At 43.3% G+C, this 25,098-nt stretch overlaps 1 protein-coding gene across 1 annotated transcript in view; it reads right to left on the bottom strand.

Annotated features, from left to right (window-relative positions):
- Window positions 1-25,098, bottom strand: part of Rhpn2 (rhophilin Rho GTPase binding protein 2) — a 64,701-nt gene that overhangs the window by 26,574 nt on the left and 13,029 nt on the right. The window contains exons 2-4 of the mRNA XM_076838341.2: window positions 24,669-24,784; window positions 8,437-8,565; window positions 5,558-5,633 (exon numbers count right to left, since the gene is read on the bottom strand). Coding sequence (XP_076694456.1) covers window positions 5,558-5,633; window positions 8,437-8,565; window positions 24,669-24,784 — 321 coding nt within the window. The remainder of the gene's footprint in view (window positions 1-5,557; window positions 5,634-8,436; window positions 8,566-24,668; window positions 24,785-25,098) is intronic.

The raw sequence follows: 25,098 nt of genomic DNA, 5'->3' as shown, positions 1-25,098 counted from the left end.
GTATTGTTGGTGACATTAATTAAGGTGAGCATGATCTGCAGGACAAAGGGGATCTGGAGCTCCACACAGAGAATCCTGGAAGCAGGACCAGCACTTTTCTAGGAGACGCTCAGGCACGAGGACCATTTCCTTTACAAAGTCAATAATGAAAAAACCTAATATTCTTCTTTTCTTAAACAATCAATAACTAGTTGGATAAATATAATAGCAATATTATATAGGAATATCTTTTATAAAAGTACAGTATTTCTAGGGATAAAATTAATTTAATTAAGCTGACAACTATTAGACTTTACTGAAGGACATGAGCTATTTCATTATTTCTTTTACTTATTCATTAAATCATTTCTGAAAAAGATAGACATGGTCCCTACCCATACAAGTTTTCTTGTTGTTGTTGTTGTGTGTTTTTTTTTTTTTTTTTTTTTGCAGTACTGGGGATTGAACCCAAGTACTTGACCAGGCTAAGCAAGCAGTCTACCACTGAGCTATATACCCAGTCTTCTTTATTTTATTTTGAGACTGGCCTGACTAAGTTGCCCAGGCTAGTTTTTTGTTTTTTGTTTTTTTTTAAAGAGAGAGTGAGAAAGGAGAGAGAGAGAATTTTTTAATATTTATTTTTTAGTTATCGGCGGACACAACATCTTTTTGTTTGTACGTGGTGCTGAGAATCGAACCCGGGCCGCACGCATGCCAGGCGAGCGCGCTACCACTTGAGCCACATCCCCAGCCCCCCAGGCTAGTTTTAAACTTATGATCCTCCTGCCTCAGCTTCCCAAATAGCCAGGATTACAGATGTTTGCCACCATGCCCAGCCTTACCCCCCACAACATTTGCTGTTTGTTAATTGGGTATGTTTTGTTCACAAAGAAAAATGTGCAATTCTGTGAAGATGGACTTTTGTCCAAATTAATGTATGAGTTAATTAAATTTCAATCAAAACTCAAAAGTGCTGCTTTGGGGGGAATTTGACGAAATGTCAAAGCAAAAATGTGGGAGTAAAAGCTAAGAAAGTTGGAAAATTAAAGTCATAAAGGAGGCTTGTTCTACTTGATGCTAAAGTGAGCCATAGGCAGACCTTAGTATATTTGAGAAGCAGGTAATTAACAAAAGCCTGCAACTTCCCCCAAAGCAATAGAAAAGGCAATTGTCATTCTTAGTTCTGGGATAGACTCACTCTACAGAGCCAGGCTGGCTCTCTAACCTTGGAGGGTTAACCTGGCTGAGCTTCAGTTTCCTCAGATGTGAAACAGGATAATGTCTAGCACTCAGGCTGCAGTGGACTATGCTTAGTAGTTTCCCCATAAAAACGAAGAAAGGATGGCATATCCACATCAGGTCCAGGCAGGATGGCACGCATCAGCAGTGCTAGTGATGAGAATGTAATGCAGGGATTATTATTATAATAGTGGTGTGGGCAGAGTTAAAGAATGGTGCCAAACTCCTGAAGTCATTCGAATAGAACCCCAGGACTGGGAACATAGCTCAGTGGGAAAGGACTTGCTTAGCATGCTCTTGCCCCTGAATTCTATGCCCAGCATACAAAAGGGCAGGGGTGGGGGTGGATTAAGCCCCATACACTGGAGAGCCCAGATATAGAAGCAGCTACACTGGCAACCTAGGTGGGCACCAAATACACCTGGGGGTAGGGTGTCTTTTGCATAGAGAATGAAAAAGGCAGCTGAAGGAGACAGGGAAAATGTGACTTCCCTCTGCTCCCACCCTGGGATCTCCTGCTGGTGCTCCTCCCCCTTGACCATAGAGAAAAGAAAGCTACAGCAAGAGGCTGGCATGGAGTGGGAGGGGAGCAAGAGGTGGGGGTAGGGAAGAGACACCATCAATCACTGCAGAAACTCTGTCCTTAATAGACACGTCTCTTCCAACCTTCACAAAGCAGGACACTGTTAGAGGAAGAAACCAGAGTGTCCAAAGGATAGGTAAGTACTAAGAAAGTCACATAGCTAAGTAGGGAGGATCTTTATGTGTCTTGGTATTTTCTGAATGTTCTGCAATAATGGTCTTAATTAGAGTGAAGAGGAGGAGGAGGAAGAAGAGGAAGAAACAGAAGGAAGAGGAAGAGGAGAAACAGCAGTAGCAGCAGCAGCAGCTCCATTTAAAGCAAAAACAAGCCAGGCATGGTGGTGCACACCTGGAATCCTAGCTACTTAGGAGGCTGAGGCTGAGGCAGGTCACAGATCTGAGGCCAGCCTGGGCGACTTAGTGAGAACCTGTTTCAATAAAAATAAATAGGGCTGGGGATGTAGCTCAGAGGCATAGAGCTTGCCTAGTGTGAGACCCTGGGTTCAATCTCCAGTAAAGATAAAACAAGAAGGAAAGCAAACAGACAAATAAAACCTCAAATTCTCTGGAAAAGGAATGCATTTTGGTAATTTTAGTTGTTGCTGCTTTTGTTTTTTTGTGGTGCAGGGATTGAATCCAGGGCCCTGTGTATTCTAGGCAAGCACTCTGCCTCTGAGCTACACCAGCAGGCCTGATGATGCTTTCTAAAGCAGCCATTTTAAAGCCCATGTCTTTAAAACAGAATAAAATTACATCATGAGGGCTGGGCTTGTGGCTCAGTGGGAGAGCACTTGCCTAGCACGGGTGAGGCCCTGGGTTCGATCCTCAGCACCACATTAAAACTAAACAAATAAATAAAGGTTAAATTCCTTTAAAAAAAAAAATCACATCATGAAGCTTTCCTGGCCTTAAACCTCCCATGGACACATGTCAGATTTGAAATGGAATGGCCCTGACAAAGTCCACTGAACAACTTCTGTGTTGCTTGTTTCTCTCAAATACAAATGTGGAAGGGAGAAAATAGAAAGTTCCCAAACGTTCTCATTTTTGGATGACTGACATTTGCAGCGTCCCTTTTCAGATAAAATGACATGGTTGGAAGCCTCACTGAATGGTAATTGGCTATGCCCACAGCAAGTGATTTTTTTTTTTTTTCCACTTGCTTTAATGTGGCACTCAGCAACATGACCTATTTGGATCCTTGCAGATGCCCCAAACATTCCTAAGTTTCTCCAAGAGAGTCTCCTTTAAAACGTCCACATTCTTTTTAACTCTGGCACCGGGCAACAGACAAATTAAATCTTAAGGAAAAAAAAAAAACAATTGTAGAAATGCAACTTTTCTACAAATACAGGGATTATCTTGAGTCCCATAGAGCAGTGACAAATCACATCTCAAAAGTTCAGACAGGCTGTGAAAAGCTGGCATAAAGAGGCTGATCCTAAACAGTTTCTACCCAGAAAAATCAACTTTTTGGTCAATCTGAGCCCTGAAATACCACGAATTAATTGCCTTTCTCCAACTCAAATAAAAACTCCAAACTCACAGGGACCTGACCCTAAATTTAAACAAAGGCAGCAGTCAAAAGACCCTAGGTAGCCAGCATGATGGCACACGCCTGTAATCCCAGCGGCTCAGGAGACTGAGGAGGGCTGGGGATGTGACCCCGTGGTCAAGTGCCCCTGAGTTCAATCCCCTGTAACAACAACAATAACAAAAAGACCCTGAGTAAAGGGACGTTTATGTCATGTGACTCATAGCCTCTGTTTAAGAAGAGGTCAAGTGTAGTTGCTTTCAAAGTATTAATCCACTGCTTTTAAAAGACAAATTCTGGCTGGACATGGTGGTGCACTGTAATCTCAGCTACTCCTGCAGAGGCTGTGGCAGGAGAATCACAAGTTTGAGGCCAGCCTTAGCAACGTATTGAGCCTCTGTCTCAAAATAAAACAAAAAGGACTGGGGATGTAGCTAGTGGTAAAGCACCCCTCAATCTCCAGTACTGGGGTAAAAATTAATTCTACAGTGGCCAAAATGCCATGATCATTTTTTTTTCTTAACTAATAATAGTACAAAATGAATCAATGAACAGGATTAGTAAGGAAAGAAACATCATTCTTTGAAGCATTTTTTTTATAATGCTGGGTTTAATTCCTATCCCTCGACTCTGTACAGGAAAGCTCAGAGATAGATACTACCTTATACCTTATACCTCATCTCCTAGACAGCAGTTGGAGGTGAGTCATTAAATCTCAAACTGAACATGGAGTTGGGGATATGGCTCAGTAGTAGTATAGCTGCTTAGCCTACGCAAGTCCTGGGTTTAGTTCCCAGTACCAAAAAAACACCAGACTGTCTCGAGCCATCCATAGGCTGTGAGTGTGAGCTATGCACATTTGGGACTGATCTGGCGTTACACATTTTTTGGGCTGTGTGACCCATTTTTCTCTCGCTCTGCCTGTGATTCTACACAGTACCTGAGATGGGTGTGGCTTTCCAAGATGTCAATCAACCTGCTGACCACAAGACATCACCAAGCAAGACTCCATCTTTTGAAACCCAATCCCTTACCTTATTTGGGTGGAATATTCTATGAATGGCTTTTCCCCAATAAACAGGGGGATTTCAGGTGGGCTCTCTCTCTTGCCTCTTGCCTCCCTTGCTCCCCTTGCCTTCCAGCGTGGGAGCTGACACCTGAGGTCTCAGAGGCGTCTTTGATCCACAAAAAAGGTATTTCTGTGTTTGTGTTTTGTTAGTTGCCAGCCCAGCCAGCTGGTGACACCAAACCTCAAACTGATGGTCCTGGGGAAAGGAAGAATAATTAAATATTCTAGGTGTGGATGGTCTCCTGGCCCCAGTGTGGAAGCTCCATCTCTCTTGTATGACTCTTAACAAAGACCTCTTGGGTTGGGGATGTGGCTCAAATGGTAGCATGCTCATCTGGCATGCGTGCGGCCCGGGTTCGATCCTCAGCACCACATACAAACAAAGATGTTGAGTCCGCCGAAAACTAAAAAATAAATATTAAAATTCTAAAAAAAAAAAAAAAAAAAAAAAAAAAGACCTCTAGTATCCTACCTGACCCCCCGCCCAGGACTCTCAGGCCCCCAAGGTAAGGCTTGTGGCATCTCCAGGTGGCAATACAGTGACTGCTGCAGATCTACTAGTACCTACTGAATGAGAAAGGAGCTCAGAAACTCAAGAATTAGAGAGAAAAACCAAACCCCAAACCTGAGCTATTCAAGTATTTAAGGGTAGTGAATTGATATCTTTGATTTACTTTGAAATGCATCATAAAATAAAATGGACTGGTGGGCAGACACAGGGAGGCATAAATGGACAGGTGGGCAATAAAGCAAAATGTTACTGGTAGGATTCTTTCAGAATGACTGTAGGATTCTTTCAGTTTTTCTATAAGTTTGGAAGTTTTCCATGATAAGGCCAAACACATGGCCTTAACTGGTTACACAATTTAAGAAGAAAGGTAAAACAGGGTACAATTTTTAAAATTCTAAAGGACACCCACCCCAGACCCTCTTCCACTTGGCCTCCCGTGGAGGTCCATCTGGGATCCCAGCCCACCTTTTCCAGGTTCTCAGGAGAAGCTTCAGAAGTCAGCAAAGAGAGCAAGTTAAGAGGGGTGACTGATGGTCACCTGCAGACAGATATCACTGACGCCTGGCCCAGCGGGCCTCAGACCACTTCGAGGAATACACAATCTCTTTTTTCCCATTTTAAACACTGAGGCCGAGTGCTTTACCTTGAGGACGACTGAAAAGTCGACATCTTTGGTTTCCTTCAGGCCAAGAGGAATCAGAGGGATCATAAACGCCTCCCTACAAAGAGTACAACAAGACATGTGAACACCCCAACCAGGCCACCTGGCACTCCACAGCCTCACCCCAACAACCCAGCTCAGGTCCCCACTTCTGTCCTCACACCAGTCCACCACACAGCTAGCTGACAGGTTCCCGTTCCCTAAGGACAACTCGGGTCATCCCCTTCCTTCAGTTCTTAAAATGGATTCCAGCCCCTGTGACAGCTGGATGCTGCAGCCTAACACACAAGACCCACCCCCACCCCACCAACTTGACCCTGGTTTATCCCTCCAGTCTCAACTTTCAGTGACCTGCCACGTGCACTCACTGCTTCCCAGCCTGGGTACAACACCAGCTACGCTGGGCCTCCTTCTAATCTCCAACCCTCCCTCCTCTCCCTCTCCTTACCACAGTGGGTCCCACCTGTCTAACTGCCCTCCAACACCCTACACACTCCACCCTGGGCTCCACATCTGGGAGTATTACAACAGGTGTCCCATTACCTACATAGAAAAGACTTTGCAGCCTGGGGTCCCATTTGACATCTAGGCACACTTAGCTCCCAGTCCAGGGTCAGCCTGCAGTCTCCACTTCACCTCCACCTCCTCTTCTGCCCCCACTGACCCCTCAGTCAACCTGCACTCAGGAGTGCTCCCTGAGCCTACATTCCTAGGGGCAGGGCCAGAAGGAAGTGAACAGGAAGCAGGTTGTGTTTAGCAAATAGGGATTTAGCTCCCTGACCTGTAACAGGAGACTGCCACAGGCTGCTTAGCCCAGCCCAGAGAGGAGGTCAGGAATGCTGGGCAGGGTGAGTGGACAATGCAGCTGTAAACTGAAACTGCCACTGTGGCACTGCTGTGCTAAAAGCAGGTGAGAGCAAACCTTAGTACCTGGCTTCCCCAAAGCCTGCCAGGAAGGCTGGACCTGAACGGAAGGAGATTAAGGCAGGCCAAGCCTTCTTGCTCCTCCAGGGCTGGCGGCAAGGTCGGCTCTTCCCAAGACTCTCCAGGCAATGAGAAGAGTGACAGGTATCCTGAGGACTCCATCATCCCAAGTGTGGCGCTAACATGACTTTCTTTGTGACCTGGGCCTCCCTGAATTTTCTCATCTGTACGTGAGATCGTTTCTTCCCTGCCAACCTCAGAAGAGCTTCACAATCTATAGCACTCAGAAAGCAGCAACCTACTTTGAAAACAGCTACAATGAAGGGTGCAAATACAAATTGTCATTTGGTATCTGCCCGTCTCTCCCCTCTCCCCAATAACACAGGGGAATCAAGAGAGGCCATTGTGGACTATGACTACACAGGGGTCTTAGATGCATCTAAAACAAAAAAATGGCCACTCTCCATTTATTACTAAAGTCTGAGTCCTGGAGGAATTTGGACCTTTTTGGTTAGGTCTAGTGGCACATGCCTGTAATCCCAGCAATTTAGGAGGCTAAGACAGGAGGATCAAAGTTCAAAGCCAGCCTGGGCAACTTAGCAAATAAAAAATAAAAAGGGCTGGGGTGTAGCTCAACAGTAGAGCACCCCCCAGGTTTAATCCCTAGTATTAAAAAAAAACAACAAAAAATCCCTAACCTTAAAATTTTTTGGGGAAACACTGGAATTTAACACCAGAGGAGAGGCTAGGAGAACCTTCCATTCATTGCTGCCCTGATTGCTTTTGAAACTGCACTGGGAGCCCACAGGTAAACCAGCTGCGCACAGGACTGTCACTGAGGGAAGAGCAGCAGGACTCCAGACACCTGCTCTTGGCTCTCAGCTTCGAAAACAACCCAGGTGCCATGGGGAGGATTAGGGTCAGGAAATGCACATTCCAAGGTGGCTCAAAATTCCCAAATGTCTTCCTTCTGTTAATCCAGGGAACTATTTTATTTTATGCCTGAGTTTCCCCTGGAGCTCACCCATCTAAGAAGCCTCACATCCCCACATGGCAAGTAAACCCTTCTTTGGAGGGCTCAGCTATTTCTTAATTAAAGATGAACATTTTTTTTTCCCCAAAAAAATAGCACACCCAGGGCAGAGAACTTTCTGAAGGCATACTTCAATAATCCACCTCCCATAAACATTCCCTGAGGAAACTCCAATACTTATTGTCATACATTTCTTAAGTGTTGCCACTGTACCATCTTCTAGGGGAACTCGGGCCCCCTAACTTTGACATAAAATATCCCCCTTGGACTGGGGTTGTGGCTCAGCAGTAAAGTGCTTGCCTAGCAAGAGGCCCTGGGTCCCATCCTCATTTATTAAAAATAAATAATTTATGAAAAATAATTTCTTGAAATAAATAAAGTTAAGGCATTGTGTCAACTAAAAAATAAAAATATATCTAAAAAAGATCACCCTCAAGGCAGTTTCTACTTTTTTTGCATTCTATCAACAGAAAGACCCAGGGCCAGGCCTTGTACTTGAAGAGAGTCTGGGAGGGCAAATGGCAGGGTAACCTTGTCCTCACCTGGCACATTAGCTCTGGCCACCCACAGAAGCACCTGCAGGACATCTTTACATCACAGCCACCACCCCAGCCCATGTGAAAGAGGCCATCTCCCTGCTGGGACCCAGTCATGTTGCTCTCTGTGTTCCAAGGGATCCCAGGTCAAACGCCCGTCTGTCCAACACTGCGGATATTTCCCAACAAACTCCCCAGGGTCATTGCTTTAACCCTTGTACCTGGTTCAACACCAAACCCAATCATCTCACTTCCCAAAACAGGGGCTGTCCTGCCCTCGGTTCACAACCCCCTACCCACCACCTCTCTGCTTCCCACCCTGGACACAGGTACACTCAGGCATCTGGATGACGCGCTGCCCCACTCACTCTGTGCTCTGATACACTCCCACTGAGATGTTGAGCCCCTCCAGCTCCTCCTTGAGCATCTGCAGGTCCGAGTTGACGAAGCTCAGCTCCAGGCGTACCTGCTCTCGCACCTTCTGGTTCGTGGCTACTCTGTTCAGAGAGAGAAGGGAGAGATGTGCCCTCAGCCAAGCACCCCACTGCCAGGTGAGCAGACCAACCCTCAGTTCCTGCGGGGAAGCTCAGAGGGCTGCTTGCATTTGCTTGCCAGATGTGATCAGACAAGATGTCTCAGAGACCCTGGGCATCTGCCCCATCTTCAGCGAGACCCGCCAGCAAATGTAGCCGGGAACACAGTCAATAATGCTGCAAGCTGCCACATCCTAAGAGATCCCTGCAAAAAGTTACCCTTGAAAAAGATGACTGCCTCCAGTCACCCCCTAAAAGGCCATAAATTATCCCTTTAAATCAGACACAGCAGAATGAGTCCCAGCACTAGGAAGGCTCAAGAAGGCAGATCACTTGAGCTCAGGAATTCAACACCAGCCTGGGCAACAAGTGAGACCCCATCTCAAGAGACAAAAATACACAACAACAAAATTATCCTCTTACAAAGAAAACAGAGGACAAAGTAACACTTCCCAACTCATTCTATAAGGCTAGAATTACTGTGATCCAAAACAAAACAGGTCAATATCCTATATCCTTCATGAATACCTATGCAAAAATCCTCAATAAACAGCAACCCAAACCAGCAACATATAAAAAGGATTATCCACCATGATTTGTTCCAGGATACCAGATTGGTCTAACGTCTGAAAATCAATTAATGTTAACACTATATTAGTAGAATAAAGGACAAAAACACATGGTTTAATGGTCCCAGTGGCACAGTAATTCCAGTGGCTTGGGAGGCTGAGCAGGAGGATCATGAGTTCAAAGCCAGTCTCAGCTACTTAGGGAGGCTCTAAGCAACTCATGAGATCCTGTCTCCAAATAAAATATAAAAAGGGCTGGGGATATGGCTCAGTGGTTGAGTGCCCCTGGATTCAATCCTCAGTAACAAAAAAAAAAAAAAAAACCACATTGTTGTCTCAATGATACAGAAAAAAACATGTTAACAAAATCCCATGCAAATTCATGCTAAGTTTTTCAACAAACTATGAAAAATAAGAACTTACAAAAGCTGATAAAAGGTACCTACACAAACTGACAGCTTACATACTTAACAGTCAAAGACTGACTGCATTACTCTTCTGGATAAGGTAGAGATGTACATTTTTGTCATTTCTCACAAACACTGTACTAGTAGTTCAAAACAGCAGCAATGAGGCAAGGAAAGAAATTAAAGGCTTCCAGATGAGAAAGGAATAAATAAAACTGCCTTTATTCACAGTGGCCTTATCTTTTTTTTTTTTTTTTTTTGGTACTAGGATTGAAACCAGGGCCCTTTGACCACTCCACCACATCCCCACACATTTTTGTATTTTATTTAGAGACAGTGTCTCACTGAATTGCTGAGTACCTCGTTAAATTCCTGAGGCTGGCTTTGAACACAAGATCCCCCTGCCTCAGCCTCCAGAGCTGCTGGGATTACAGGCATTCACCACCTCACCTGGCTGCCTTATCTTATATGTATAAAATCCCAAGGCATCCGTAAAACAAATGTTAGAACTAATAAATTTAGCAAGGTCACAGTGTACAATCCATATGCAGAATTTAGAGCTGGGGTGTAGCTCAGTAATACAGCATGTGCTTTAAAATGTGCAAGGCCCTGGATTTAATCCCTAGCACCAAATAAATAAATAGAGACCACAAACACTCATGCAAATTAATTCTATTCCTATATACTAGCAGTAAACAACCTTAAAATGAAACTGAGAAAACCATTCTGTTCACAATAGCCATTTAACAAAAGTACAAGATTTGGACACTGAAAACTATGAAACATCACTGAGATATTACATGAACAGATATTCCACATTTAAGGATCAAAGACTCATTATTGTCAAGAGGTCAAGTCTCCCCAGCTGACTTCCTGACTCAATGCACTCCCAATCCAATCCCCATAAGCATTTTTTTAAATATATTTTTTAATTGTCAATGGACCTTTATTTTATTTATTTATATGCAATGCTTAGAATCGAACCCCATACCTCACACACGCTAGGCAATTGCTCTGCCACCAAGCTACAACCCCAACACTCCATAAGTTGTCTTTTTTTTTTTTTTTTTAAACAGAAATCATCAAGTAGATACTAAAATTTGTATGGAGACACAAAGAACCTAGACTAGCCACAACAATTTTGAAAAAAGAACAAAGTTGGAGGATTTGTGCTGTTTGATTTTAAAACTTGTTACAAAATCACAGTAATCAAGACAGGGTTGTACTGGCATGAGGGGAGGCAATGAACCAGAAATAAATCCTTAGGCTTATGGCCAACTGATTTTGACAAACGTGCCAGGACAGTTAGAAGCGGGGGAAAGATAGTCTTTTTAACAACTGATGCTAAAGCAATTAGACATTCATAGTTACGTCAGGGTCCCCAAGACCACCCCCAGTGTTTTAGTCAGCTTTCTTCATCATTGTGATTGAAATACCTGACAAGAACAAATAGGGAGGAAAATTTTATTCTGGCTCACATTTTCAGAGGCTCAGTCCTTAGATGGCTGACTCCACAGCTCTGAGCCCAAAGTGAGACAGACATCATGGTAGAAGGGTGTGGTGGAGGACAGCAGCTCAGGACATGGAACCACGAAGCAGAGGGGACAAAACAGAAACCCCAAAAGCACACCCCCAATGACCCACCTCCTCCAGCCACACCCTATCTGCCTATAGTTTCTACCTAGTTAATCTAGGTCAGTGGGTTAATTCATTGATTAGGTTACAACTCTCATAATCTCATCATTTCACTTCTGAATATGGCATTGTCTCACACTCGAGTTTTCTGGGGACACCACACATCCCAACCATAATACCCAGGTTCAGCAATTGATTTGCTCCCATGACTAGCAGAACTCGTTGCTTTGATTTATCAGAGCAAAAAGATAACAAAGCAAAAGGGGGTGAGAGGTCTTGAAGGAAGCCTGGCACAGGCTTCTAAGAGTTCTCTCCCAGTGGAGTTTTATGCAGGTCACATTTAATTCCTCCAGTAATGAGCTGTGACAACCCATATGAAATGCCATCTATCAGGAAAGCTCGTTTGAGATGCAGTATCCAGAACTTTTACCAGGGGCTGATCAAGCAGGCACCTCCACCTAGCAAAATTCCCAAATTCTAATTCCTGGAAGGGAAGGAGGTAGTTCCACACAACACATCATTTGTACAGTGTTGGCATGGTGAGCCTCTCATATCAGACTGGGAGGATGGGAACCCGCCGAAAATCTAAATTTCCAGCCACGAACCCAGAGCCAGTCTTGCCAACAGGCCTGCCTAAGGATAGCAGTCTCAGGCCTGCAATGTGGATCCTTTACTGTACAATGGGAAAAAAAAAAAGAGAGAGACCCCATAACATGAACTTCACCTCTAGAAGAAAATAAAGGAGAAAATTTCATGACATTGGGTTGGATAAAATATTCTTACACACTGAGAGCATAATCCCAAGAGAAGAAACTGATGAAAAATCACTGTCAAGTTTTAAAATCTGGGCTGAGGGTATGGCTCAAGCGGTAGCGCGCTCGCCTGGCATGCGTGTGGCCTAAGTTCAATCCTCAGCACCACATACAAACAAAGATGTTGTGTCCGCCGAAAACTGAAAAATAAATATTAAAAATTCTCTCTCTTACTCTCTCTCTCTCTCTTTAAAAAAAAAAGTTTTAAAATCTCTGCCTTTTAGGAGACACTATAAGAAAAAGGGGCTGGGAATGTAGCTCAGAAGAACATATGCTTAGTACTTAGCATGTCTGAGCACCTAGGTTTAAATCCCAACACACACATACACACACACACACACACACACACACACACAAGGAGAAGAGAATAAAGCCAAAGACCAAGAGAAAATATTTACAAATTATATATCTAATAATTTGTATGCAGAATATATAAAGAGCTACACTAAATAATTCAAAAGATAATTTGATGTATTTTTTCAAATAGACAAAAGACCGGAATGGACATTTTACCAAAGAAGATATATGAATAGCTAAAAGCACATGAAACTTATCATATCATTAGTCATATCATATCATATCATTAGTAAGCAGAGGACTGCAAATTAAAACCATAATGAGACACCAATATACACCTACTAGATTGGCTATGATTTAAAAAAAAAAAAAAAGTCAGATAATAACAGCATCAGTGAAGACGTGGAGAAACTGAAGCCCTCATAAACCGCAGATGGTAAAAGATAGAATCACTTTGGAAAACAGTTTGACAGTTATACAAAAACTTACCATGTAACCTAGCATTTTCATTCTAAGAATCAACATGAGACAAATAAAAATATGCATGTATCCAAAGACACGTATGTGAATATTCATAGTAGCCCAAAAAGCAGGAACAATCTGAATGTCCACGAGCTAGTAAAATCTATTATACTTGGGGCTGGATTATAGCTTAATGGTAGAGCGCTTGCCTCGCACATTTGAGGAACTGGGTCTGATCCTCAGCAACACATAAAAATAAATAAAATAAAGGTATCATTTCTATCTACAACTAAAAAAATAGTTTTAAAAAAAGGTTTTTAAAAAAATTTGGTCTACTCACATGGTGTATACATAGAATGGAACAGCATTCAGCAATATATAGCAATAAACTTTACTGAAGGTTTTTTTATTATTATTATTACTGCTTTCTTTTTTTTTTTTTTTTTTTGGTACAGGGGATTGAACTCAGAGCCACTGCACCACTGAGCTACATCCCAACCCTGTTTTGTATTTTATTTAGAGATAGGGTCTCAGTGAGTTGCTCAGGGCCTCACTTTTGCTGAGGCTGGCTTTGAACTCATTATTCTCTCGCCTCAGCCTCCCGAGCTGTTGGATTATAGGTGTGCACCATTGCACCCAGCTTTATTAATGTTTGTCTGTTTTTTAGTTGTAGGTTGATACAATCCCTTTATTTTATTTTTATGTGGTGCTGAGGATCAAACCCAGTAGCTCAAGCGTGCTAGGTGAGCGCTCTATCACTGAGCCACAACCCCAGCCCCTATTAGTGCATTTTAATCATACAGAATAATGGGTTTTGTTGTGGCATATTAGAACATAGACATAAAATACTTTGATAATATCCACCCTGCATTACCTTCCATGACCTTCCTTTTCCTTTAATAGTCTCCCTTCTACTTTTATGTTGTCTTTTTCCCGTTGAATTCCACATTTGGGAGAAAGCATGTGATACTTGGCTTTCTGAGACTGGCTTATTTTGTTCAACTAAGGACTTCTAATTCTATCCATTTTCCTGTAAATGGCATTATTTCATTCCATTATGTACATATACCATATTTTCTTTATCCTTTCACCCACTGGCAGATACCTGCGCTGATTCCATAACTTGGCTAATGAGAATTGTACTGCAAAAAACATGAGTGTTCAGGTGTTTCTATAGTATGCTGATTTTTTTCACATGTTTTCAAACACAGGGTTTTTTTTTTACACCTACTCAAAGACCTTACATTTTACAGATTAAGAATCACTTCAAAAATAACTATAAAATAATAACCAGGCATTGAGCCAGACCTATGATGAGCTCATGTCCAGGAACCATCTCTTTGGGTACTAATGTTGTTTTCATTTCATGGATGAAGAAACCTGAGGTTGATTAGCCGAGAGCTCCAACCAACCAGAGAGACGGTATCTTACCATTGCTCCCTCCTCAGCTGAGGAAAATCCAGCCCTGTCACCTGCTTGCTTTGCTCCCACCTGTCCATCTTTCCTCCAGAGAGCGAAGTACTACCCCTCTTCCTTCAGTCTCCCCCTCCCTTGGGGCTCTCCTTCACCTTGCCACATGCATGACAGTGCTCATCCTCTGGCTGCCCGGGAAACTTTTACACCTGTACCTTTGGGCTTCTCTAGCCAGGCAATGAACTACTGGCTGGTAAATGTCACTAGTTTGAAGTCTTGAGGAGCAAAGGGTAGGTTTCACGATCACCAATATGAAATGCATTTTATATTACAACGTAGGGATGCACATATGCATCCCTGGAACACAAGCCTCACTAAAGTCATGGATGTGATACACTCCAACACATCCTATTCTTCTCTAAAAACTTACTCTAACAACTTCCTTTATTTAAAAAAAAAAAAAAAAAATGATCTTGGGCTGGGATGTAGGTAAGTGGTACAACACATGGCTATCATGCACCAAATCCTGGATTCGATCCCCAGGGCAGATCGCGCCCCCCACACCCCACCGCAAAAAAATGTTATTTACGACTTTCCAATTCTCTGATTCTCCAACACCAACTAGGTTTTCAACAATTCGATTCAATCCCAATTCTAACTAACAAAGTTAGCAGCAGGCTCAGTAAGTTAAAGGCTCAGTCTCACAAGACGGCAGGTATGGGCGGCAAGTCCCAGGAGGGGGCGATGCCTGGGTCTCTCACTGTCCAGCTATCAACTGGGGGAACTTAAAATCCACTCCTCAGGTTTGACAATTCACTGGAATGATTCACAGAACTCAGGAAGACACTTTACCTACCTTTCTGGCTCATTATGGAGTCTGTGGTTTGGGAAGAGCCAAAGGGAAGAGATGGCACAGAGTGAGATACAGAACAGAGGTGGGTAGACGTGGACGCCATGACCTCTCTGGGTGTGCCTCCTTCCCAGCACCTGTTCACAGCCTGGGAGCAACCTGCACCCCATCATTTAGGGATTTTTATGGAGGATTAATTACACAGACATGATTCATTAGCCATTGGTCCCTGGTAATTGACCTCAATCTCCAGGTCCTCTGCCATTTCTGGAGGTGGGAGGGAACGGGGAACTAAAAGTTCCAGCCCTCTCATCACGGCTTGGTCTTTCTGGGAATCTTCCCCATTTTGAAGCTTCCCGACCAGGAGTCATCTCATTAGCACACAAAAGATATTCTTATTACTTGAAAAAAAAAAAAAGATATTCTTATTACTTGGGAATGGTTTTAGGAGGTCTGTGCCAGGAACAGAGACGTCAAGGGTTTTAGGAGCTCTGTACCAGGAACACAGGGAACAAAGACCAAATATTTATTTTTTATTATACCACAGCAATTCATTGGATTGATTTCATTACACACCATGGGTCACAACCTGCAGCTTGTAAAACCTGGGCTACAGAGGGGTTATTGAGAAAACGACTGATTTACTAGTTAATATTATCCATCAGGATTCAAGGAAGAAAACTTTCTCAGCCCTCAGTATTAGGAAGGGGTTCACTTTTTAACGACATGTTGTTTTTGGCTAATGAGCACATGGTGTGTTCCAGATCACATTCCCTTCTTCATATCACCTGCCAGGAAGCTCAATAGACACACTGTGGTTCACATCTAATAAAATATATAGGATTTGGGCTGGGACTGTGGCTCGGAGGTAGAGTGCTAGCCTAGCAGGTGTGAGGCTGGGTTCAATCCTCAGCACAGCATACAAATAAAATAAAGACATCGTGGCCACCTATAACTAAAAAATAAATATTAAAATATAAAATAAATATTAAAATATTAAAATATTAAAATTCTGTGGCATGTGTTAGCCATACCTTCAGACAAATCTAAATCTCTTATATCTTTCTTCCTCCTATCCTTTACATCCTTATTCATTCATGCTTTAATCCGACATGTTGTACAAATGAGCAAATGTGCTTCAAATCTACTTTGTTTTGTTTTTGTTTGTTTTTAGTTGTTGATGGACCTTTATTTTATTTATTTATATGTGGTGCTGAGAATCAAACCCAGTGCCTCATACACTCTAGGCAAGCCCTCTACCACTGAGCTATGACCCCAGCCCTTCAAATCTATTTTGGATAAACAATGAAAACTCATAAAGAACAAGTCTTCTATTTCTTGATATTTTTTTTTTAAAGAGAGAGTGAGAGAGGAGAGAGAGAGAGAGAGAATTTTTTAAAATTTATTTTTTTTTTAGTTATCGGCGGATACAACATCTTTGTTTGTATGTGGTGCTGAGGATCGAACCCGGGCCGCACGCATGCCAGGCGAGCACGCTACCGCTTGAGCCACATCCCCAGCCCCTATTTCTTGATATTTCTCCTAGAAGTTTACACCGTCCTTTCTCCATGATGGAGGCTCAACAAATTTCAGTTTCTGGAAGAAAAAAATATCAGAATGAAGACTGCTCCCAAGTGTCGGCTCACTGGTTCTTGGCAGCAGACTGGGTCCAAGACAAATTATAGCACCGGAGACACTAAGACTCCCCAAACGCTAAGACAATGTACCCATAATGCCAACTCTTGATTTCTCCACCTTACATGTTAATTTTCTATATCTCCTCTCTCCTAACATGACAATAATTTGCCACCTAAGATTTGTAACCAATCACTGAGCTGTTCTTTGGATGTAGATGTCTTTGTGTGAGTCACTTTGAATTACGGTGGCAGCCAGGTGGGGTCCTGAGTTTGGCTTCTCTGATGCTGATCTTTGGATACATAGATGATTCAGAAATCAATTCTAGGATTTAAGGTGCATTTCTAGCACAGGTAAGGATCTTTCACTGATTCATTGGTAGAAGGAGGTTTCTTGATTAAGGTGTACCAATTCAAGATGGCAGATACACCCAGCCATCTCTGGTCCTAGGCTGGGGCAATGGTCAAATATAAAATGGGTTGGTCCAAATCAAGGATTAAGTCCAGAGCCTGCGTCTTGTTGATGCTAATGCTTTGTGCCCTGGCTGCCTTTCTGAATGAAAACAAATGGTTTCCCTAGGCTTTTTAGGAAAATGTGCTGTGTCTTTCAGCTTCTGTTTCGGTGTGGACCCCTCTGGGCCAGTGTGGTATAGTAATCAATGTTTTAGCCAAAAGAGAACTCGAGGCTGACCAGAATGAGGCAGAAGGGTGCTTCAGAAAGGGCCCAGAAAGGGCCACACACTAGTCTCCATGGCTTCTCTCTGGCCAAAGGGATTTTTATAAAAAGCACATATGTACTAAAAAGAACAAAGATGGCTTCTGTGTCCCGAGTTGAAAATTCCTGGCATGTCCCCATGTTTTGTCTTAAACACACACTTGAATTTTGCTTTCTGACTCACATGTCCCTGTTGGTTTCCATGAGATTTTTTTTCTCTCCCAAGTCTTTGAGTAAAATTGTTCCTCTGGGAACAGGTACCATAACTGACCCAGTGACTTGCACCTGCTTCAGAGACCTTATCGGATCCACTTAGTTGACTCTAGGGAACAGTCTTTACTCTGCCACCTGTTCTTCCAGGAACTGGTCCTGAATCCTGCTCTGCCAGGGACTCAGGAGGTAGCCTGAGGACTAGCCTATGCCCTTGTAGGACCACATGGGTGGGGCAGAAGATTAGGTGTGGGCTGGCAGGATATCTGCTCCAAGTCCGTCTCTCAGTAGGGGAAGGCAGGCCTTGGCGTTCATGTCAGCCCCAAAGGCCAAAGAGCGCTCCCACATCCCACGGCAAGAACACGCACTAGCCCCTCAGAAGTGACCATGTGAGCAGTCATCAACCTCTGGTCATTCTCATTAAACCACCCCAGGTTACTCCTGGCCTAAAATCCCATGACTCTCTGGCCAAGTGATCACAAACTGAACCGGAGACCGGTGCAACTCGTTCACTTGGCCCTCGGGTAGTCGTTTTTCCCTCCCCTTCACTGGTTGCCAATGTTTAAAAATTCAATAAATGACTGACTGATTGATTGATTGCAGTACTTGGAATTGAACCCAGGAGTCTTCTACCTCTGAGCTAGATCTTCAGCCCTTTTTTATATTTCATTTTGCGATAGGTCTTGCTAAGTTGAGCAGGCTGGCCTCAAACTTGCAATCCTCCTTTCTTGGCCTCCCAAGTAACTGAGATTATAGGAGTACACTTTTGTTCCCAGCAACAATGAAAAGATTTTTAAGCTGGGCATGGTGGTACATGTATGTAAGCCCAGAAACTCAGGAGGATTGCAAGTTCAAGGTCAGCCTCAGCAACTTAGCAAGTCCCTAAACAACTTAGGGAGACCCTGTCTCAAAATAAAAAAAGTAGTGAAGCACCCTGGTACTACCCCCCTAAAAAAGAAAAAAAGAAAGATTAATTTAAAAATTGGGCAGATTGACATATGCTTGTAATCCCAGTGACTTGGGAGGCTGAGGCAGAAGGATCATAAGTTTGAGGCCAGCCTCAGCAACTTAGGAAGACCCTGTCTCAAAATAAAACACAAAAAGGGCTGAGGATGCAACTCAGTGGTAAAGGGCTCTGGTGTTCGATGCCCAGTAGTCTCCCTTCCACACCCCCCAGAAAAAGAGATCTCCAACTTTGTGGAGTGGGGACAGAAGATCCCGCACGGGTAGGTACCTTTAAAATATTGGCTATTCTCCTGCTTAAATTCCAGGAAGCTCATAGATTCTTTGCTGATATAGATCAGAGAAGATCTTGAAGGGGCCTAAAAACCTGGCAGCTCACCGCACCTGCCCAGCCACAGTGTCCTCTTACCTGGTCACACACTGGAACCCTCACTTCTAATCCCACATTTCTGGGGACACTTTCCCAAACATCCCCCATCCCTGTTCCAACTGCGCTACCTTCATGTGGGGACTGCAGTTGAACATCTGAAAATTCTTCTAAGAAGGAGCGCAAGGCCCAAGACACGACAGAAACTACCCCCTGCTCATAGCAACAGTCACGTAATCATCATCCATCACCCAGGGACACGGCCGGGCCACCGCTAGGCTTGGCAAAATGCCTTATTTATTTTCAGAAAACCGTTGGTGCTGGTTGAACCAGATTAATAAATACCTTTAGGGTTTCCTCTGACAACACTGTCCAGAGTGGGGCACTTTGAACTTTTAGGTCAGTGTAAGAATCATTAACAACCCCACCCCACCCCCACCCATGCCACCTCTACAACTAACTTGACAATGAGTCTGAGCCAGTCTCAGAGCTATTTGCTGGTGTCAGTAAGGGGCTGGGGCTCGGGCTCAGTGGTAGAGCACGCGCCTTGCACACGTGAGGCACTGGGTTCGATCCTCAGCACCACATAAAAATAAATAAAGTTATGGTATCCATGCACAACTAAAAAAAAAAGAAAAAAAGAAAAGAAAACCAGACAGGCAGAATTGCCCTAGTTTCAGCCTGAGAAACTCCAAGCCCCTGGTCAAAGCAGCCTCTCTGAGTGCCCCAAGTCTCTGAGGCTGTGCTATCCGGGGCCAGTCGCTCTCATATTTTCATTTCATCACACCCTAGAAAAACATCACTTCCTGACATGGTCTGATTTGTTTATTTGTGTATTAAAGTCTCCCCTCACAGGTTGGCAGGTAGCTCAGTGGTAGAGCACTTGCCTAACATGTGTCAGGCCCTGGGTTCGATCCCCAGTAACCCACTCACCTGCAAAAAAAGTCTCCCCTCCAAAAAAGAGGACGTCACATGCATTGTGTGTAGCCTTATCCCCTGCACCTCTACCCCTTCATGGCACTTAAGAAGTGCTCTGTGAATCCCTAAACAGGAAAATCTAGCAGAGATTACTCCCAAAGAGGCCTCAGGGCTACTCCCCAGCCCATAGAGCTGGCCTGTTAAAATGTCAAACAGAAAAGAGGTACACACCTACAACTGCAGCAACTCAGGAGGCTGAGGCAGGAGGACTGCAAGACTGAGGCTAGCCTCAGCAATTTAGCAAGACCTTGTCTCAAAATACAAAATAAAAAGGAGCTGGGCGCCGTGGTGCACACCTGTAATCCCAGCAACTTGGGAGGCTGAAGCAGGAGGATCACAAGTTCAAAGCCAGCCTCAACAACTTAGTGAGGCCCTAAGCAACTCAGTGAGACTCTGTATCTAATAAAAATATTTTATGTTTTGAACAACCTACAATAAAAATTAATTAAAAAAAAATATTTTAAAAGGGCTGAGGATGTAGCTCAGGGGTAAAGAGCCTCAGGATCTGATCTCTAGTATGCAAGGGGAAAAAAATTGTGGCAAGCAGAGCCTGAGGCCACAAAACACACCAGACTTCCCAGAACAGGTAGGGGGTGTGGAAATTAGGAGGCCTCTCCTGAGCTGTGCAGGCTCATCCTGAGGTCCACTGTGCTGTGAGGAGCTAATGATGACTTGTCTTCAGACAGAGGCTCTGCCAATTTTTTTTTTTTTTTTTTTTTTTTTTTTTGGTACTGGGAATTGACCTAGGAGCTCTATACCACTGAATTACATCCCCAGCCTCCCTCACTGGGACTTCTGGTGTTTGCCACGATGCCCAGTCAGGGAACTGTCAGATATTTTAAAGGATAAAATGTAGTCACTGCCCTCTGAGAGGACCTACTTCTCTTCCTTGAGGGTACTCCTCCATCCCCTGCTTTTTTCCCCCTTCTAATAAATTTTGGTATACTTTTTTTTTTTTTTTTTTTTTTGTGTGTGTGTGTGTGTGTGTGTGGTGCTGGGGATTGAACCCTGGGCCTTACATGCAAGGCAAGCACTCTACCAACTGAGCCATATCCCCAGCCTGGTATACTTTGACTTAAAAAAAAAAAAAAAAAAGCTAAAATGTTACAATACTTTCCCAGTGCCCTCTAGTAACAACTCCCTTACACCTAGTTATAAAAGGAGCCAGAGAGGAGGTTCCCCAGACCTTTCCCGCCCAGGACCTCCTGTCCTTGCTGTTCTGGGAGTAATAAAACCAACACAGACACAGCACTGTTATTCCTGACTGAGTGGCAGATTCCAGGGATCTGCTTGTATTATTCTTTTGGACCTCTGCAGTATTTCACAATAAAAAATGAGTAACAAAAACCAATGGAACAGAAGACACAGTGACAAAGCCACACAGATACTGTCATCTGATAACAAAGGGTGCTGGAAAATTGGATACCCATGTGTAGAAGAATGAGACCAGATACCTATCTCTCACCCTGCACAGAACTTAAGTGGATCAAAGACCTAGGAATTAGACCAGAAACTCTGCAAATGCAAGAATAAAAGCTAGTGTCAACACTCCGACATACCGACACAGGCATTGACCTCCTTAACAAGACCCCAAAAGCACAAGAAATAAAACCAAGAATCAATAAGTGGGATGCCATAAAATCATGTACAGCAAAGGAAATGAGAATGTGAACAGAAAGCCCACAGAATGGGAAAAGATCTTTGCCACCTGCCCCTCAGACAGGGGATTAATATCCTGAATATATTAAAAAACTCAACACACACACACACACACACACACACCCCAATTAACAAATGGGTAAAAGAATTAAATAGATACTTCCCAAAAGAATAAATACAGAGGACTAGGGATATAGCTCAGTTGGTAGAGTGCTTGCCTTGCATGCACAAGGCCCTGGGTTCAATCCCCAGCACCACACACACAAAAAAAAAAAAAAGAAGAAAGAAGAAGAAATACAAACGGCCAATAACTATGTGAAGAACTGTTCAACATCTCTAGCAATAGGGGAAAGGCAATTCAAAAACCACATAAGGATTTCATCTCACTCCAGTCAGAATGGTGATTTACAATTAAAAATAAATGTGGGCAAGGATATAGGGGGCAAAACACAGTTCTACATTGGTGGTAGAACCACAAATTAGTACAACCACTCTGAAAAGTACTATGGAGACTCCTCAAAAAACTAGAAATGGAACCACCACATGTCCCAGCTATCCCATTCCTTAGTGTATTTCCAAAAGATCAGATCTTTGATTTTAGAGTCAGCATACTAGAAGGATGCAGCCACATCAATTATAGCAGCCCAGTTTACAATAGCCAAGCTCTGGGATGAGCCTAGGTGCCCATCAACAGATGAATGGATAAAGAAAATGTAGTATATACACACAATAGAGTTTTACTCAGCCACAAAGAATAAAATTATTGGGCTGGGGTTGTGACTCAATGGGGGAGTACTTAGCACATGGGAGACACTGGGTTCAGTCCTCAGTGTCACATGAAAAAATAAGTAAATAAAATAAAGTTATTGTGTCCATCTACAACTTTGTGAAAAGAAAAAGAATGAAATTATGGCATTTTCTGGTAATTGGATGGAACTGAAGAGCATTATGCTAAGTGAAGTAAGCCAGACCCAGAAATTCAAGGGTAAAATGTTTTCTCTCCTATGTGGAAGCTAAAACAAAATGAGGCAAAAAAGGGGAGAAGAGGTTTCCATGAAAATAGAAGATACATCACAGGAGTAGAGGAAGGGGATTAAGGGGGAAGGAGGGACAGGAAAAGGGAGGAACAGTGGAATGAGTCTGGCCCAACTTATGTACATATAAGAATATATCACATTGAGTAACACCTTTACATATATCCATAATGCATTAGTCTTTTTTTTTTTTTTTAAGGTATAAATAAATAGAAGATCAGCAAAATAGAGAAAAGGGAACAAGGAGAAGGAGAAGAGGGTAAGGGGAAGTATTGGGGACTGATATTAGAGCAAATTTTATTCCATGCTTGGATAATGACATCAAAATAAACCGCAATATTATGTATAGATACAATGAACTAACAACAAAAAAATATGAATAAAAGTAATTCATACAGTTGGTAAAAGCACAAACACTGAAGGGAATAATAATCAAAAAAGAAGAGTCATCTTTGTCCTCTTTCCCCTGGGTCTTGTTCTCAAGAGCCAATTCTACTAACAGTTTCTTTCTTTATCCTTCTGTGCATATATAGAAAAGCACATGTCCTACTAGGGAGGCTGAAATAGCATCACAAGTTCAAGGCCAGACTTAGCACTTAGCAACACCCTATATCAAAATTAAGTTTCAGGGGACTGGGGATGCAGCTCAGCATTAGAGCACTTGCTCACACATACACAAAGTATGCTGTCCTGTATCTTTCTTTCCCTACCTAATATCTCAGAGACCTTTCAAACCAATTCAGAAATGAATTTAGCTCAAGATCAAGGTTGAAAACTCTCTTCCTGTTTTACTGATTGCTCAGGGGATCAGCGTATGGGAAGTGACGGATCATGCCATTCATTCATTCCTGTCTGTCTGTGACCAGAAGCTGGGAGCCCTGAAGTCTTGTATTCCTTTTACAAATACCAAGTTGGCATGTTTATTTTTCTCAACAACCTCCCAAGAAACCTGATTTCTTCACGGACCCCAATAGTCAAGGTGATTCACTGGAAACAGCCAATATCCATAACCTTGCAGACATGCCTGTACCCTCCCCACCCTTGAAATCCCTAAAAGTTTTGGAAAGCTCCAATGGAATTATAATTTTGAGCAGGCAAATTAAGCCCCTTCCCTGCCAGGCTTTGGGGTTCCAGGTTCCTGCAAGTACTCCCCATCTCTTCCTGAAGCACCAAGAGGCATCTACCTGTCAAACTTACCTGGACAGCAGGTATAGTACCCACCTTAACTATCCACTGTAAAAGACAGCAAGGGGGGACAAGAACCTACCCTAGAACTTTGAAGGAAGAAGAAACTCTGCGCTCAGTAAACAAAAGAAAGCTGGCAGAGAGTCTTGTGTTGTATTAAAGGGTGTGGGGAGGATTTACAGCTGCTTAGGCATGGGTAAGGCTTCACTGAGTTCTGTGCTTGAGAAGGAACTATTTTTCCACCAGGACATAACACTGAGTGTTCCAAGGGCACAGGGCTGCAAGTCATCCCTCTTACACACTTACTGTTTTGTTGTTTGGTTTTCAGACAGGATCTTGCTATATTGCCCAAACTGACCTTGAACTCCTGGGCTCAAGTAATCCTCCTGCCTCAGTCTCTTGAGTTAGTGGGACCCAGGCATGTGCCACCATGCCTGGTTTATGGGTCCTCTCATTAGAAAAGGGGACACTGTCAATAAAAATGCCCCTGTTCTGTCTTCCTGCCTCGCTCTCCCTTGTCCATTCAGCACACATTCACCACGCAGTGATCTTCGCCAGGCAGTGGAGAAAACAATCAGGTCCAGGAAACAAGGAAAACAAACACCAGGGCAAGAACTGGACTTCAGGGGCTGGGGTTGCAGCTCAGTGGTAGAGCGCTCGCCTGGCATGCACAAGGCACTGGGTCCGATCCTCAGCACCACATAAACGTAAAATAAAGATATTGTGTCCACCTAAAACTTAAGAAACCAACACTAAGCAAGAAAGAACATGCTGTAGGTACCAGAACTGAGGTGGGAATCCAAAGCTGACACAAGAGCCAGTCCTAGGAGTACAGGAAAGGGCTCCCAGCTGAGGCAGTGAAGCCAGGGACACCTACTTCAGAAGGTTTTCCGCTCCTGTCCGCATCCGTACAGCCTTCAGGATCTGCTGATTCAAAGCCGCCCTTTGATTCTGCAGTTTGCTTCGACCAGTTTGTGCAAGGGGATTACAGCCCTAAGAGAAAAATAATAAGAGATGCCCGTAAGAGATCAGCCACTAAAAATGATGACAATATTTAAGAGAACAGAAAAACGTTTAACATAAAATAACCTCTAAAAGTAACATCAAAGAGAAAAACAAATATCTAGGCGTGGTGGCTCACAAGTATTATTCCAACAGCTCAGGAGGCCGGGTCAGGAGGATCACCAGTTCAAAGCCAGCCTCAGCAATTTAGTGAGATCCTAAGAAACTTAGTGATACCCTTTCCTAAATAAAATATAAAAAGGGCTGGGTATGTGGCTCAGTCCTTAAATGCTCCTGGGTTCAAT

The sequence above is a fragment of the Callospermophilus lateralis genome, chromosome 18, assembly GCF_048772815.1.
Source record: "Callospermophilus lateralis isolate mCalLat2 chromosome 18, mCalLat2.hap1, whole genome shotgun sequence".
In the NCBI taxonomy this organism is placed as follows: Eukaryota; Metazoa; Chordata; class Mammalia; order Rodentia; family Sciuridae; genus Callospermophilus; species Callospermophilus lateralis.
The sequence above is the reverse complement of the archived record's forward strand: the minus strand, read 5'-3'. Positions and strand labels throughout refer to the sequence as shown.